Below are 15,136 nucleotides of genomic sequence, written 5' to 3' on the forward strand. Positions count from 1 at the left end.
CCATGCAGGGCCCGTGCTATCCGAGCACCAGCCCCGTGTGTGTTCCATGCAGCCACTGGCTGGGGAGGGAGGCAGGGGGACAGGAGAGGACCCGGTGGAGCTTCACCGGGTTCCTCTTGCAAGATCTGGACTGTTGCCATGGCAAGGTTATTCACTAAAGTAAGTATTGCCAGGACTTCAGAGTAAATTCAAAGTGAATTTTAAATTAATTATCGAAATAGTCAAATTAATGAAAATAAAATTAATTTGGAGATTTCTTTCTAATTCACTTTGAATTCCTGTCAATTTTCTTTTTAGTAAATAACCCTGTGAGTGTAATTAGAACTGGACAGTTCAGACGCGTGGAGAGCACATTTCAGTGTACCTCCCTCCATTTCAAATGGCTCAAATGGAATCTAAATGGTATGGGGTATATGCTAATTCTGTTTTAGTCTGCAATTAAAGTGAAGCTTTAGAGTTTATTAATTTGCTGTTTTAAATATATATATTTTTTATTTTTCAGTGGCCTTAGGTCGTAACCAACCTTTGAAAAAAGACAAACCCAAATGGAAAAGTGACTACCCTATGACCGATGGACAGTTACGCAGCAAAAGAGATGAATTCTGGGATACTGCACCTGCTTTCGAAGGGCGCAAAGAGATTTGGGATGCTCTGAAGGCAGCAGCACACGCCTTTGAGAGTAATGACCATGAACTGGCACAGGCAATCATTGATGGTGCAAGTATAACATTACCGCACGGTAAGAAACAAGGGCAAGTCTTTTCACTTAATGGAATAACACTTATTAAATTGTAGCTCTTCAGAAATTCGCTACTGTAATATGACTAGCCTGGAGAAGGTTATGGTGACATTATATATAATGTACTGTCTTACAAGTCAATGCCCTAAGGATCCATTAAATCTGTAGCTGAAAAGACTTGCCGGGTATGTAAACTCTAATAAATAGATTTGTTTTTAATAATCATATTACACAGTCCAGGATCTCTAATGTGGTGTGTTGCTTAGAATCTCATCCTGGTGTAGCTTAATATTAATTCATTCCATTTTCTACCAGTGTCTAAGTACGTTTTTGTAACATTAGGACTGGGAAATTTTAGCCTTTGTGACTGATGGCATCTGGTTTTATATCTGACTCTGTTAACATTTCATTCAGATTAATTGGCCAAGAACAAAAGTAATAAAAAATGGATTTAAGACCTGTAGTGGAGCTGCAATAATAAAATCCAAAATCTCTGCTGGAGTTCTCTGAAGCTGGAAAAGAAGCACTGTTTAGCAGATATAGCTCAATCCCCCAGTAACCGGACGACACACAGTTCTAGGAGTCAACTGGTTTATTCTGGGCCACACACAGCCTTTTATGCAAAAGCCCCTACATGGGGTTTCCCTTACAAACTTACAGGGTAATCCCTCCCATGATCCTCTGTGCCCGAAAGATAATTACCTGGAAAAATACAATTCATTGTGTATGTTGACTATGGTTATAGCCTCTTCCACACTCCTTCTCTCTTCCGCTTGCTCATTAATATAATGTACAGATGTGTAACGCCCCCTGAGAGATTATTTACTGGATAGATTTGATATAAACTCATTTTCCTAATTGTTGTCATGTACAGTTTAAGTTGCCTTGTGCGTTTGTGTTTCCAGAATGACAGGGTTTTGTTTACAAGGCCATTAGTGTTAATGGAATTAATATGTTCTTTGTGCAACAGATACTTATGTACATGGACTATTCAGTCACTGGACCAGACACAGAATTAATTTACACCTGACTTTAAGAATCCTCTATTCATTACAGTCTATGTATATCAGTCTGTGTTGACTGTCTGTTTTCTAATGCAGCACCATAAAATGTTTACATGGCCAAATACCTAGGTATCTCAAGGGGCATAGGCTAGGTATATGCATCAGCAAGCATCGGACAAGCCACTTAGCCAAACACCTGTTCATTGCTACCCATTATTTTAATTTAAAATTAATACTTTATTACTTTTAGTAACAAATTTGATCACCCCACTGCTACTGTAGCCAACAGAAAGCTCTTCACCTGTGGAAAAATACCAGTTCCATACCCGTCAGTGTTATGGAAAATTAGGGAAGAAACCAGGTGGAATGGCCTGTAGTTTAATGGATTTTAGACATATTAAATCATATATGAACAGACTCTATACCTAGACTTTCAGATATTTTAATAACATTTAATCAGTTTTGCTCTGTAGCTCTATTTTTGTTTTGTGCTCGAAACTTAAAGATTTTACTGTGGATGGTCCTAGTCACATGTATTTGCTAGTCCTGCAAAGGAAATCATTCCAGTTTTTGAGAAACTGAATAATTACATTGGAGGACTAAGACTGCCAAAAGTCACCTAGCAAGCAGGAAGTGCCTCTAGTGGCTGTCTGAGCAAGCACTTCCTGCTTGCTAGGCGACCTTTGGTCGCCTAACTGACGCTGGACATACTCATGCTCTGCATGAGGGCATCCAGCGTCTTCTAAATCCCCATAGGGAAGCATTCATTGCAGTAATGCTTTCCTACAGGAAGGGTCTTATGCACTTGCTCGCAGCGCATGCCTATTAGCCCCCCATCGGATGACGTTGAAGGAGGTGCTTATGAAGATCTGCACCTTATGTCAGTGGAAGGCTATAGGAGTTTGTCTGCAAATTGTTTGTACTAAAACTAGCTGCTCCAAATATATATATTTTTTTGTTGTTCAAGTTTTACTGTCATATTAACAGTGTATGAACTGCGTTAACGCCTTCCATGAATTTCTAGGTGTTTATTTCCCTTTAAATGTTGAATAAAGAGCAGTAAAAGCATGGTTTATTTTACTTTATTCTTGTATAGAAGATAATCACTTCACTGCATTGAGCTTGACCTGTAGTACTTGACCCCTACCTGATATGCATCCCATTTTCTCACTTGGGAGGTTATTCGTTCTTTTTAGACATCTGCGTTTGCATAGAGATGAATCACTTTTGCCTCGAAAGACAAATACAACAGGAGTTAAATAGTAAACCGTAAATATAGCAAAAGCTGCTGCACAGCATTTAAATGGAATGAGTCCTGACCCATGGTGCTGCCTGCCTCGTCATTCTGAAACAAATTATATTGCCAAATCATCGCACATGACACTGTTTGACACAAACTGGATCAAATGGTAACCTGACAGTTTTAGAGGAAATTACTTTTGTCATTTGTGAGAATGGAAAGTGTGATCGCTGTAATATCCAACACATTTTAACTGCAACAAATATTATATTTTCTTTTTTTGTAATAGAGTCAACAGTGTTTTTCACAGCAGAATATACTTAAATTTGACATATGTTTAAATATCATGCACAATACTGCACGGTGTAAATCACATCCTTCACTATAAAGTGTGACCATTTCTACTAACATTCTAGACTAATAACATAAAATTGAATTTTCTATCTGTGTGACAAGGTAGAAGTTTTTGGGGTTTCTCCCCCCATAGGCCGCAATATCCCTATAAGCGGGACACCAGGGAACAAAATCAGGATGGTGGAACAGAACCCTAAAATTGGGACTGTCCTGCCGTAATTTGGATGGTGGGAGGCTTGATTTCATATGTAGGAAAGGTAAAAGAATCAGGCGAGTGAATTGTTGCAATTGGTAATAGTACGTTTGATCAACATGTCAAATGTATGGAGGGACATAGCTTGCCCTCTGAGGAAGCATACAAGAGGTTTCAGGAACCTGTGTCATTTAAATGTGGGGCCAAAGAAACAAAATGCAAACTACAAACTTGACTCACATGAGCCACTACACTTCTGACCAAAAACAGCTACTCATCAAAAAATTAGCATACAGACAATACACAACTTCTATAATACTGAACTTTATAGGCTCCCTCATAGCATTTTATGAATTACAGAGACACTTAAAGCTACCTTTTACTTACTGCTTAGTGTAGTGGTTGTGCTTCCAAGTGTATATACCCCACCCTTTTTATGATCTTTTTTTAATTTTTATTTTTGTCAAACTGTTATGGAGCATTTTGAGAAAAAATAGCGGCCCTCCCAGCACCCAGGGACCACCATCTCTTCAGCCAACTTGATTATACAGAATTTCCAAATTCTTAAAGGAACACTATAGTGTTAGAGATACAAACATGTGAGGGTTTGAAAGATCAGTAATACTAGCTTTTCAGCCCTCACTGCACCTGTCTCTACAATAATCCTCCATCTTTTTTGGAGAATTGAGAAGTGAAGATGATCTCTGTTGATTCAATGTTTCCCTCTAGGGAAACATTGGGAGACTAGTGCACCCGTATGGCAAATAGCAGCGCTATGCCAATCATATGGTATCTATGGGACCATCTGGTTGAACAGCTCAGTTTAACTCGGCTATTGGGTCCGACGTGCCCCTAGTGGCTATCAGGAAAACAACCACGAGAGATATGCAAACATTGCCTCTAATGAAAATGGGTGAATCTAATATGCCCCTACACACGAGCTTCGGATGGGTGCTGTATTTATAATAATGGTGGGGACTATTGACCCCTTATTCATTCTCCCCCCTCCCCTCCCCCCCCCCCCCCCCCCCCGCCACCCAGGAGCGGCAGGTGGAGGCTGATAGTAGAATAATATACATGGGGGCCAACATACTATTGTGCACCCCCTAAAATGTAGGTCAGTTTACATCCCCACTGAGAGAGAAATTATAATTACCATTAGATGTCTTATTTCTTTAAAACATTTATTTTCTCAAGCCCCAAAATAGGCTAAATAAAAAAACCATTAAAGTTGCCATCAGTGAGTGACAGGTTAAAAATAAAATTGATTTGTCCGAATTTCATTTGCAACGATAATCCAAAACAAACCATAGACAAAATTTGGTTCAGACAAATAGTTTTTTTTACTTTCTGCTAAAACTATTCATACAAACCAAAATCCCTGGCATTGCATAGGTCTATCATGTTCCTATCATCGTTCTGATGCTTCCCTGAGATTAGACACGCTGGGCAATGCATTGTGGGAATTGAAAGCATGATCTGAACTTTGAAATAGCCGGAATACCATACAGATATTATGGAAAGGTTGGCTCTGGTGATGGTTATGTAGATATATATCACAGAGATCAAAACCCAAAAATACTGATTTATGTAAAATGGTTTTCCTACTTGTGCGTTGCCATGTTCTCTTGCAATTATTAATTAGCATCTAATTGCTGGGCTTTTATTACTTAACGGTCTAAAGCCGTGACATTGAACACATTAATGTTAAGCAACAATTAAGGGAGCACTGACAAATTCACCCACCTGGCACTCCAGGGAATAAATTATTCTTCCAACACTATTCATATATTTAGATTATTGAAGTACATAAGCAGCTGTAAGTCTCTTTACCGGCTGTAAACACACAAGACCCATAATTCGCAGGTTTATGTTTTCCCCGAGATTTTCTCAAATGTTTGGGAGTTCCGTTCCAACAGCTGGGCTGCCATAGCAGGCCACACTTACAGATTTTCATATGTATGACTAAAACAAAATGTGACGGATATTATTGCATCTGCTAGATTTGGGCTCTGATGCTGACAGGTTGCGTTAACCTTTGTCCACAGCTGTTGAACGAGTGGAATAGTAAAATTCAGTGGCCAATATCAGATCGTTTAATGTGTATTCTGGGATGTCATCGTCTTAGCAAAGAAGGACAGAAGCTGACAGCTTGTTTGTAAAGTTTCCAAAAATAAAGAATTAAGAAGAACCAAGATCACAATCTCCACATATTATATTTAAACCTTGTTCATCTTCAGTTTATCTTCTAGAATAGAATCCCTTAGTGGGGGTCTGTTTAGTGTCTTGACATAGAATTGAAAGTCAAGTCTTTATTGCCAAATCTGAAAGATTTTGGCTGGACTTCATAGGAGTAACAGTTTGCAGGAAGTGGGGTGCTGAAGTTAGGTGTCACTGTATAAGTGCAACTTAAGCACTAAAAGTGTCACCTGTTAATTGCTGTACCTATAGAGAAAATCTTACTTGCTAAATAATATATCAGGCATCTTTTCAATTACATGGTCTCCCAAGCTTTTCACATTATAAGGAATTTGAAACCAAACGTGTTTTATTTCCAGTGTCCTCTGGCTGTAATGACCTTGTATGTCTTTCTCATGGTTTTTCCAGTGAAATATTTATCAAGCAAAATAATCCATTACTGATCAATATACAACACAAACATTGTGGTATCATTGGGGAAACTATACTAATATATACATGTAATTAGTTCTTAACAATCCCTTGAACAATGAGCCAAACCGATATTAAATTAATCATTTAAAATATGCGGTTATTTTTGGGGCCAATTACTAAAGCGTGAATTGTAAGCAAATTTCATATTATAATCAAAAATGGCCAAATTAAAACCATAGCTGACTTGTTAGGCTATTTGACAAATCACACTTGAGTGTACAACCCTGGTAATATTATTTTGTTTGGGTCTTTGTTTCTATGTTAGTTAATCCGTAGCTAGAACATCTTCATCTGTGAATGAAGTAGCAATTGTAATCCCACATATTGTCCAAATCTAACAGAGTTCCAATCTAAACCACTGACTATTAACCTTTTTTGAGAGGGAGCAAAATTATAGACGCTATCTTGTTGGCTCACAATTAAAAGAATTCTATGTTTATTTTGTAGAATTCTGTTTCACGTAGCATGTGCTCTTTAATTAACAGGTGATGACTGTCTATATTTAATAGATATGGGGAAGGTTCTAATTAGATTGAATGAAGTGCACTTGACTCCATCTGATAAACCTTGAGCAGTTCAGCATGAAAAAATAATGTACATTGAATGTACTCTTTTCATCTACATCCACACATTAAATTTTATCTTAATAGTTATATCAAAGTGACAGTGAGGCTAGTATAAACTCTCATTGCAGCCTGACATGTAGCATGGATGTGCCAACCAAGTGCACATATGTCCCTCTCCCGAAACACATTGTGCCAGCTCTGCACTTTCTCATACACAGATCTCAAAACAGAGACAGTCCAACTTACGTGAACAATCCTCTCCTTTCCTTTTGTCTGTATATTTGGCTGCCTCAAAGTATTTCTTGATTTCTCATATCAGTGTCACATAGAAAACGGATTTCCTTGAGTACGATGGCCAAAACACTTGGAAATCAGCCACCGAAATAGAACTTTTGGAGAAATTGTGCCCCAAAATGTTTAATTCTCTTACCAGTTTCGCACAATTCTTAGTTTGGTGAATACACACTATAGTTTTTATTCTGATACTGTCTGGGAAGATGACTTTAAGTGCTTAACGAGCATTGGCATGGTACCCAAATACAGTAGAATTGTTTTTATGTAGCTCAATTTACTGGCTGCAAATTTTTCCAGTTTCCTGTTAATGAGGAGAGAGATCACGCTCGTCCTATTTGTCCTACAGGAAGGCATCATTTCCTAATACAGAGTCAGTGGAGTCCGTGTAGCCAGGATTTGCGCATGCACCTCTCCATAGAAGGCTAAATCAGTGATCTCTTGTTTAGCTCGGCTATAAGTAACCTGTGTTTTATTGGACGCTATGGGGGGGGGGGGGGGAGGGGGGATGACACTTATACAAAGTAAGATAGCATTTATCCACATCGCTATCAAAAGCCGGCAGATGATTATGTCATGACATTTCTATTTCATAATTGTGTGCAGAACTGTGCAAATGCATTTTAGAAGCTTGTATTAGTATAGGCCTTAGTCACAGAAGCTCATCAAACTGGAAAAATAAAATCACACTGTTCATAGTCCTTCGTAGAACCATTTATTAGATCCAAAGCTGGTAATCTTATAAGTGGTGTGAATTGTTCTTGAAAAGAACGACCCCTAGGGAGATGTTACATTCACCGATGCATTGTATTCTGCACAGTCCTAACTAATTTGACTATGGATGGCAGGCAGAATTCTTCTGGGCTTACAGGAAGAATATAAATACTAACTCAACCTGGCAGCTATGTAGGTGGAGTCAATTTGATTAAGCTGTGAATTACAAACCCGATAGCACCTCTGCTGTCCTCATTAAAATAACATTGAGTCCCAGAATTGAACTGACTGTAGCTTTATATTCCCACGCGATCTGATCAGACTTCTTTCTTTGTTTCCAGTTAATGGAAACGATTTAGCAATTTCCAGAAAATCAGACCTGTAGTTAGTGTTTAGTGTATTATTTTTAACAATGTATTGAATTCAGAATGTATTTATTTTGTAGAGAGTGGAAATAATGTTAATGAAGCTAGATAAACATATCTCTAAATATAAGTTTGTACTTTTTATGTACACATTGCCCAACAAGCTAAGGGTTTGCAAAAATAAATACTCTATTTGTTTACTGGAAGGGATGCTGGAGGCATGAAAACAACTTTAGCTTAAAGGGACAATCCCAGCACCAATATTATTTTAATGTATTTGATGTTTTGGCTTTATTAATATGCTGTATTTTTTGCATGCTCAAATCTTTATTGTTTTTACATAAAATAAATGTTTTGCAGAATGCTGCACCATAAGTCTGCCAATGACAGGCACGTCCTTCCTCAATGTGCGCATGTAGAACGCACATTTTTTACTCCTCAAAACACAGTGAGATTATTTTAATCTCTATAGATCTTCATTAGTCTAGCGGTCTTTACTAGTTAGTGCGTGGTAAACCACACTATCAAATAAATATTAAATTACAACCCAAGCAGAGCAAGTATTTGATATACAAAAATAGTATTATTTAATAAAGTATTAGGCCTAGTACACCCTAATGATCGGGCTCTCCTGGCAGACGGCATACTTACCTTCTGACAGCAAAGACTATCGGGGGTACTGCCTGACAATCCTGCCCATCTGCATCATGTGATGGCACCACAATCACATGACTCAGATCGGCATGATTGACAGATTGCCTGCAGGGGGACTGTCTGGGTTGTCAGGCAGATTTCCCAAAATATAATTAGTAAAATCTCTAGAACCCTGCAGGGATCTCTGAAACAGTGCTCTTTGCATGCTCGAGCCCTCAGTGGGCTGGCCTGGTTCTCTGGACACCATTTTGAGGTTCATGCCATAACGCATGGCTCAGTTGTCTACACTGTGCCCCATTTACCTCCCAGCCAACGCTTATGCAACAGTTTTGGATAGCATATTATACGATTTAAGATAGATTTTTATTTATTATGTTTGTAAATCATGTTTTTTATTATTATTATAAAAAAAAATTTTTTTTTTTTTAAATAAACGTTATTCTAGCATTAGAAATACAAAAATACAGTTCAACATTGAAGTGATCTCCGGCAGGGACACACATTTTGCACGAAAACCACTGCATTAAACTGTAGTATCTTTGCTGTTTACCATTAAGTTTGTACCATTAAAAAATAGTGTATCTATGTTTTAAATTGTGTGATAGATGGAAGTGATCCTTATGATGCTTGAGAGGCTCAAATATTTTCCATCCCAGACATGGATTTGTGAAGATGTATAAGACCTTTACTGTTCTTGATTGCATTCCATCAGGCTTTCGGTAGGCCGCGGCCGCTTGTTGTCTGGTCTCTAGAGGCGTTTGATCACTTAGTATGTTTAGATCAAAATACTTTTAAGTGCAGTGACATGTGGCTTTAAGGAGAGTACTCTGCAATATAGTAATAGCTGTCCTCTGGCCTGCATGTGGATGAGTTTCCTATCCCGGACGCTCAGGGAAAACATCACAAAAATCCCCATCATTTAGTACCAATTACTGTTTTGCAGAATGAGGTCGTCGAACATGCAATGAAGATGGATAAATAACCGCAAACCAATCACCAGCATATCTGCATGTCATGCTCAGACAGCATGAAGCAGTGCCAGCTGACACCAGTAACATAAAGGAGAAATACGCTTACATTTTTAATGAGGACCAGCTGAGAAACATGTGCAGAATAACCGTAAAAGAGCTCTGGAAAGTACTTGACTCATTATCCAGAATAGAAATTCACATTTAAGTTCTTGTGCGCCATCTGCAGGCCAGACTTCATTTGGCAGTTCTCTTGCAAGCCAAACTATAGACAAGAACTTGTGTACATTTTCAGTTCACTTGCCAGCCCTAATCTAAGTGAGGCTTCTCACCATGATTATCTGGGGGAAAAAAAGGGAAATATGTTTCCCTATAACTATTTAGCAACGGTTACCATGATATGCTGACGTATCCGCGTTTTCAAATGTTTACCTTTTGCATTCTGAGTAAATGAAATTATGACACACGTTACAATGTGTGAAATACTGTACCAATTGTCTAGCATTGTTCTTGTCCTTCGGATTAGCCAATAAACCAAAATTTTGGCTATATCTGTACCTGTGTTTTAGTGTATTTAAAACCAATGAGACATTAACGGGGTTATCCAAGCACTATCATGACCACTTAAGTGACTTAAAGTGGCCATGGTGCCTGTAATAATTTGTATGTGCAGCGTTTCTCTGTGAAATGATTCAAATAGAGTTTAAACCCCATGGCCGCATCATGGGATGTCATCAGCCAGGCCAGAACTTGAGTTCCGAGCTGGCTTCTGTGCTCTCAGCCAATGAATAGCCAAAGCATCGGCTTCCAGCCTCTGCAGAAGGAGGGTGCTCATCACCAGCAATGAGAGCAGATCAGGAGCCCAGCAGGGATTTAGTAAGCTGACAAACTGTTAATAAATGGTTTGCCCCATTACCAGGGTATTCCTGGCATCAAACCACAGTAGCAGGCTTGGAGTAACCCTTTAATTAAATCACCTGTGCTAATTTCCCCAAGGACAGATTTGAAGGGCACTTGTCTAGAAGGTTTTGTGGATGGTCCAGTTTTTCAGGCATGCATAGTATGAGACATCCAGTTATCATTATACATGTCATAAAATGTATATATCCATAGATTCAAACACTTTTACAATTAGTTTTGTAAATTTGAAAATATTTATTGAATAACTACTTTCAGCACGTGAATTACAGAACTGCAACAATTTATGCTCAAAGGAAAACAATGTGACAGTTAAACTAATGCTATATCTAATAAATTATGTAAAATTACACAAATTGCATACACTATTGCTGTCAAATCTAAAACCAGCATATATAGCAAATTCAACCTCCATATCCACATACGCTAAAGGAGGGCTTGTCGTTCTCACTTTCATGTTTGCGCCAGCTTTGTGCACGTGCACCTTTTTTAAGTCTAAACATGTTACACCAACCTTTATACAATCTGCATTTCCTGACACTCCGTTTCAGAAGCCGAATACCACTGAGCCACCTGGGGTTCTGGAGCCCGAGGAAGTCTTTGGGGTTAAACCGTTTGAGAGAGGTTTAACCCCTTAAAGGAAAGGGGCCTCCTGGCATCATAGCATTTTCATTTGTTATGGTGACCAGAATGCTCCTTTAATTTGATTATAGTATACCAAATAACTAGTCTTTCTACCTCTTTTTATTGCAATTTTGCATTTTTGTGGTCCTCTTCTTTTTTTATTTATTTTTTCTATTTCTAATTTTACCTTTGATTACATTCACAAAATAAGACAAATTAATAATATTACTAAGAAAAACAAATTTTCAGTTGGAAAGATTTGTGCACATTAAGCAAAGAGTTAGACCGTGAAAGTAGCGTACTGGTTACAGAAAACTGACAATCTCACACTGGCGAAAAAAAAAATTGTCAGAAACAGAAAAGCGCGCTATTGCACTTTTTTAAATTTATTTTTTATAAACTTTGTGAACCAGAATTGAACAGGAAAATAAAATGCCAGAAGAAATATTTTGCTGTAAATCAGGGAATAAATACATAAATAAAAACCTAATATGTGGTGAACACAACATTTGTTATAAATAACTCCAATATGTGTTTTATAACATCTAGCTGCTATGGTTTGTCTTGGGCAGCAAAAAGGGTCACCGTATTTGTTGACCATGTGTGCCCTACTCCAAATTCTGTGCTTGATAATTAGGAGTAGATATAACTTATTGGTGGTTTGACTCAAATAATGTGTATTTGTCTGGCTTTGGCATCAAGAGAAATCTGATTCAAATAGTTTTTTTTAAGGATCGATAGATTGGCAGGCTCACACTTTTTTTCAATTTTTGTTGAAAGTCTAGTTAAGGGGGCACTACAATGAAATGATGTTGGATTGAGGGTGTGATTGCTTTCAAATTTGTATGAAGAAAAACATCCCATTGCAGAACTTATTGCAAATATTTATTCTGTGTAAATTGATACGGTGTTGCAGAACTACTGCTGTTTTCTAATGAATTAACAGTTTTCGAATGAAACCGGAAGGGACAGGAAATTGCAAAATATGCAGCTGTTTAACTAATCTGTATGCAGTTATTAAAGGAACACTATAGTGTTAAGAATGCAAAACTGTATTCCTAACACTATAGTATCTCTCTGCTCTCCCCCACCTCCACATGAAATGATTAAAAACGTTTTGTTTTTTTCATTTACCCGATTCCAGTGCAAATGTCCTTTTGGAGCTGGGTTGGGCTCCTCCTCGTCAGACGTAATGCAGGAACCTAATGCTCATGCACAGCGACTGTAGCGCATGCATTAGGCCTCCCCCAAAGGAAAACAATGCTTTTCTATGGGTTTTTTTAAAGACGTTGGACGTCCTCATGCACAGCTTGAGGATGTCCAGAGTCATTTCACTATGTTAAACGGACGGCCGCTGATTATAGTCACTAGACCAACTACAGCTTTTTGTATTTGTTGTGGTGAGTAGAATCATTCCTTGCAGGCGTTTTGCAGTAAACACTGACTTTTTAGAGAAAAGGCAGTGTTTACATTACAGCCTAGGGACACCTGAAGTGGCCACTTCTCAGATGGCTACCACAGTGTGCAGCACTGACATTCAGTATCTCCTCCTTCTGCATGGAGACACTGAACTTTCCTCATAGAGATGCATGGATTCAATGCATCTCTATGAGGAGATGTTAGTTGGCCAGGGCTGTGTTTGGCTTGTGCTGGCTCTGCCCCTGATCTGCCTCCTTGAAAGTCTCAGACAATCTGATGCTTTCCTATGAGAGAATCAGGCAGGCAGGCAGATCAGGGGCAGAGACAGTAGCCGCACACTGGAATAAAAGTAAGATTTGAGTATATTCAGGGGGGGCTAGATGGTGTGTTTAACACTATAGGGTCAGCAATACATGTTTGTGTTCCTGACCCTATGGTGGTCCTTTAAACTGTGAAATTGCAAGAAGCTCTTCTAGTGGTTGTCTGGTAGACAGCCACTAGAGACAAACTTAACCCTGCAATGTAAATATTGCAGTTTCTCTAAAATTGCAATGTTTTACATTGCAGGGTTAAGGGGACAGAGTCACTGCACCCAGACCACTTCAATGAAATGAAAAGGTCTGGGTGCTTATAGTGTCCCTTTAAGCACACTTGCTATCTTTTTTCAGTGTAAATCAAGAGCGTTAAAGTAATTTACTGCATTCAAACCAACACTAATAGTCTAATACATCTAACTCTTTCTATCTCCTTTCTCTCCAAGGTGCCCTTACAGAGTGTTACGATGAACTGGGAAATCGGTACCAGCTTCCCGTTTACTGCCTTGCCCCTCCAATCAATATGATAGAGGAGAAGAGCGACACAGAGACTCTGGACATCCCTGAACCCCCTCCAAATTCTGGCCATGAATGCCAGCTACGCCTACGCCTTTCCACGGGCAAGGATCTTAGACTTATGGTGCGTAGCACGGACACAGTGTATTACATGAAACGGCGTCTCCACACAGCAGAAGGGGTGGAGCCCGCTAGCCAGCGCTGGTTCTTTTCGGGAAGGCCGCTGACAGACAAAATGAGGCTGGAAGAACTGAAGATCCCACGGGACTATGTAGTACAAGTCATAGTGAGCCAACCTGTTCCGAATCCAACACCAGTGGAAAATTGATCATCTCAAAAAGAAGGAAAAAAAAAAAAGACACGCACAACCGTCCTCTTTCTCTACTTTAATCACTCCTTGATATGTTTGTACTCAGCCTGTAACTTTTTTCTTTTTTAATTATTTCCACTACAATTTAAAGTTGAACCTTCGTTGCAGGCCACTTTGGCAGCAAAAGACTTAAATGGCGGGTTCAAAAAAAACATACATGTAACCGAAAAGGAAGAGCCGGGCCTTCCTTTGAGGTCTGGGGGAGGGTAGAAATTTAGTCCTGTTTCTTAATATTACAACAAGAGACTTTTTATAACATCAGGGAAAAAAATTACATTTTTTTAAACTGTTCTTAAAGGTTTGAACTGTACGTGAAGTATCTAGCATTGCACTTTTAAAAACAAAAAAAAAGAAAGTTTAAAAAAAGCAAAATTTTTGTTAATTTTTATGAATACACCACACACATCTCTTTCCCGGACACGTATAAATGATATTTAGCAGCTGCTACATTGTGATTTGCACTGATGCCTTGACCCAGCCAAGCTGCTGAAACTGAGACAGTGGCACTTGTATTTATAGAGAAAATACATTACATGTTACTGTGCAATCAATGGTAACTTGCAGGTTAAGTCCTCACCGGTAGTAAGTCATATTATTACATTTATCCAATAAGATTAGTTTTAGGGAGCTTCTGTTTATAATCTTTTCATTGAGATCTCCATAATTCTGTATTGTTTAATTTATTTTGTGTTTGCTTCAGTAAGTCCACCAGTTGGATATTGCATAGCTTTAGATAGACAGATCTTCTTAGTGGATTACTATAATCAGTAGGCCAAAATATTACTTGAATGTCTGGTGTCTATGGCCTAGAATGGATGGGATCATTTGTGTATGTACCTGTATCAGCATAACTGATCAGTTAATAATCTTGGGGGCTTATTTACGAAACCAGACATTTTGGAGAATTGATAAAAGGAACTGCAAATGTTCCGCCAAAATAGCCAAGCTGGAGAAATAGTCAATTTGGATTATTTTATCTTAAAATGTAGATCTCCGTGGCACCTGGTTTCACAAATAAACTCTCCTTAAATTGATGTGGATAATAATGACATCTGAGACCATAATCATTGCATATCTGCAAAATTTTGGGGATAAAATGCAAAAATGTATAGGAATTCAGGGACATTTCAATGCATCATATGGTGCCTGTCCCAAATATATCACTTTGGCCCTTATTTGCTTCAGAGCTTCTTTGATAAATATGGTCTGAAATG

General features: G+C 38.5%; 1 protein-coding gene across 2 annotated transcripts in view; it reads left to right on the forward strand.

The window, feature by feature from the left end:
- Nucleotides 1-14,572, forward strand: part of UBTD2 (ubiquitin domain containing 2) — a 102,490-nt gene extending 87,918 nt beyond the window's left edge. For both annotated transcript variants that reach the window (XM_063447357.1, XM_063447358.1), the window contains exons 2-3: nt 503-739; nt 13,483-14,572. In XM_063447357.1, coding sequence (XP_063303427.1) covers nt 503-739; nt 13,483-13,880 — 635 coding nt within the window. In that variant the 3' untranslated portion in view covers nt 13,881-14,572. The remainder of the gene's footprint in view (nt 1-502; nt 740-13,482) is intronic.
- The last annotated feature ends 564 nt before the right edge of the window (nt 14,573-15,136 follow it).

The sequence above is a fragment of the Pelobates fuscus genome, chromosome 3 (genome assembly GCF_036172605.1).
Source record: "Pelobates fuscus isolate aPelFus1 chromosome 3, aPelFus1.pri, whole genome shotgun sequence".
Taxonomy (NCBI): domain Eukaryota; kingdom Metazoa; phylum Chordata; class Amphibia; order Anura; family Pelobatidae; genus Pelobates; species Pelobates fuscus.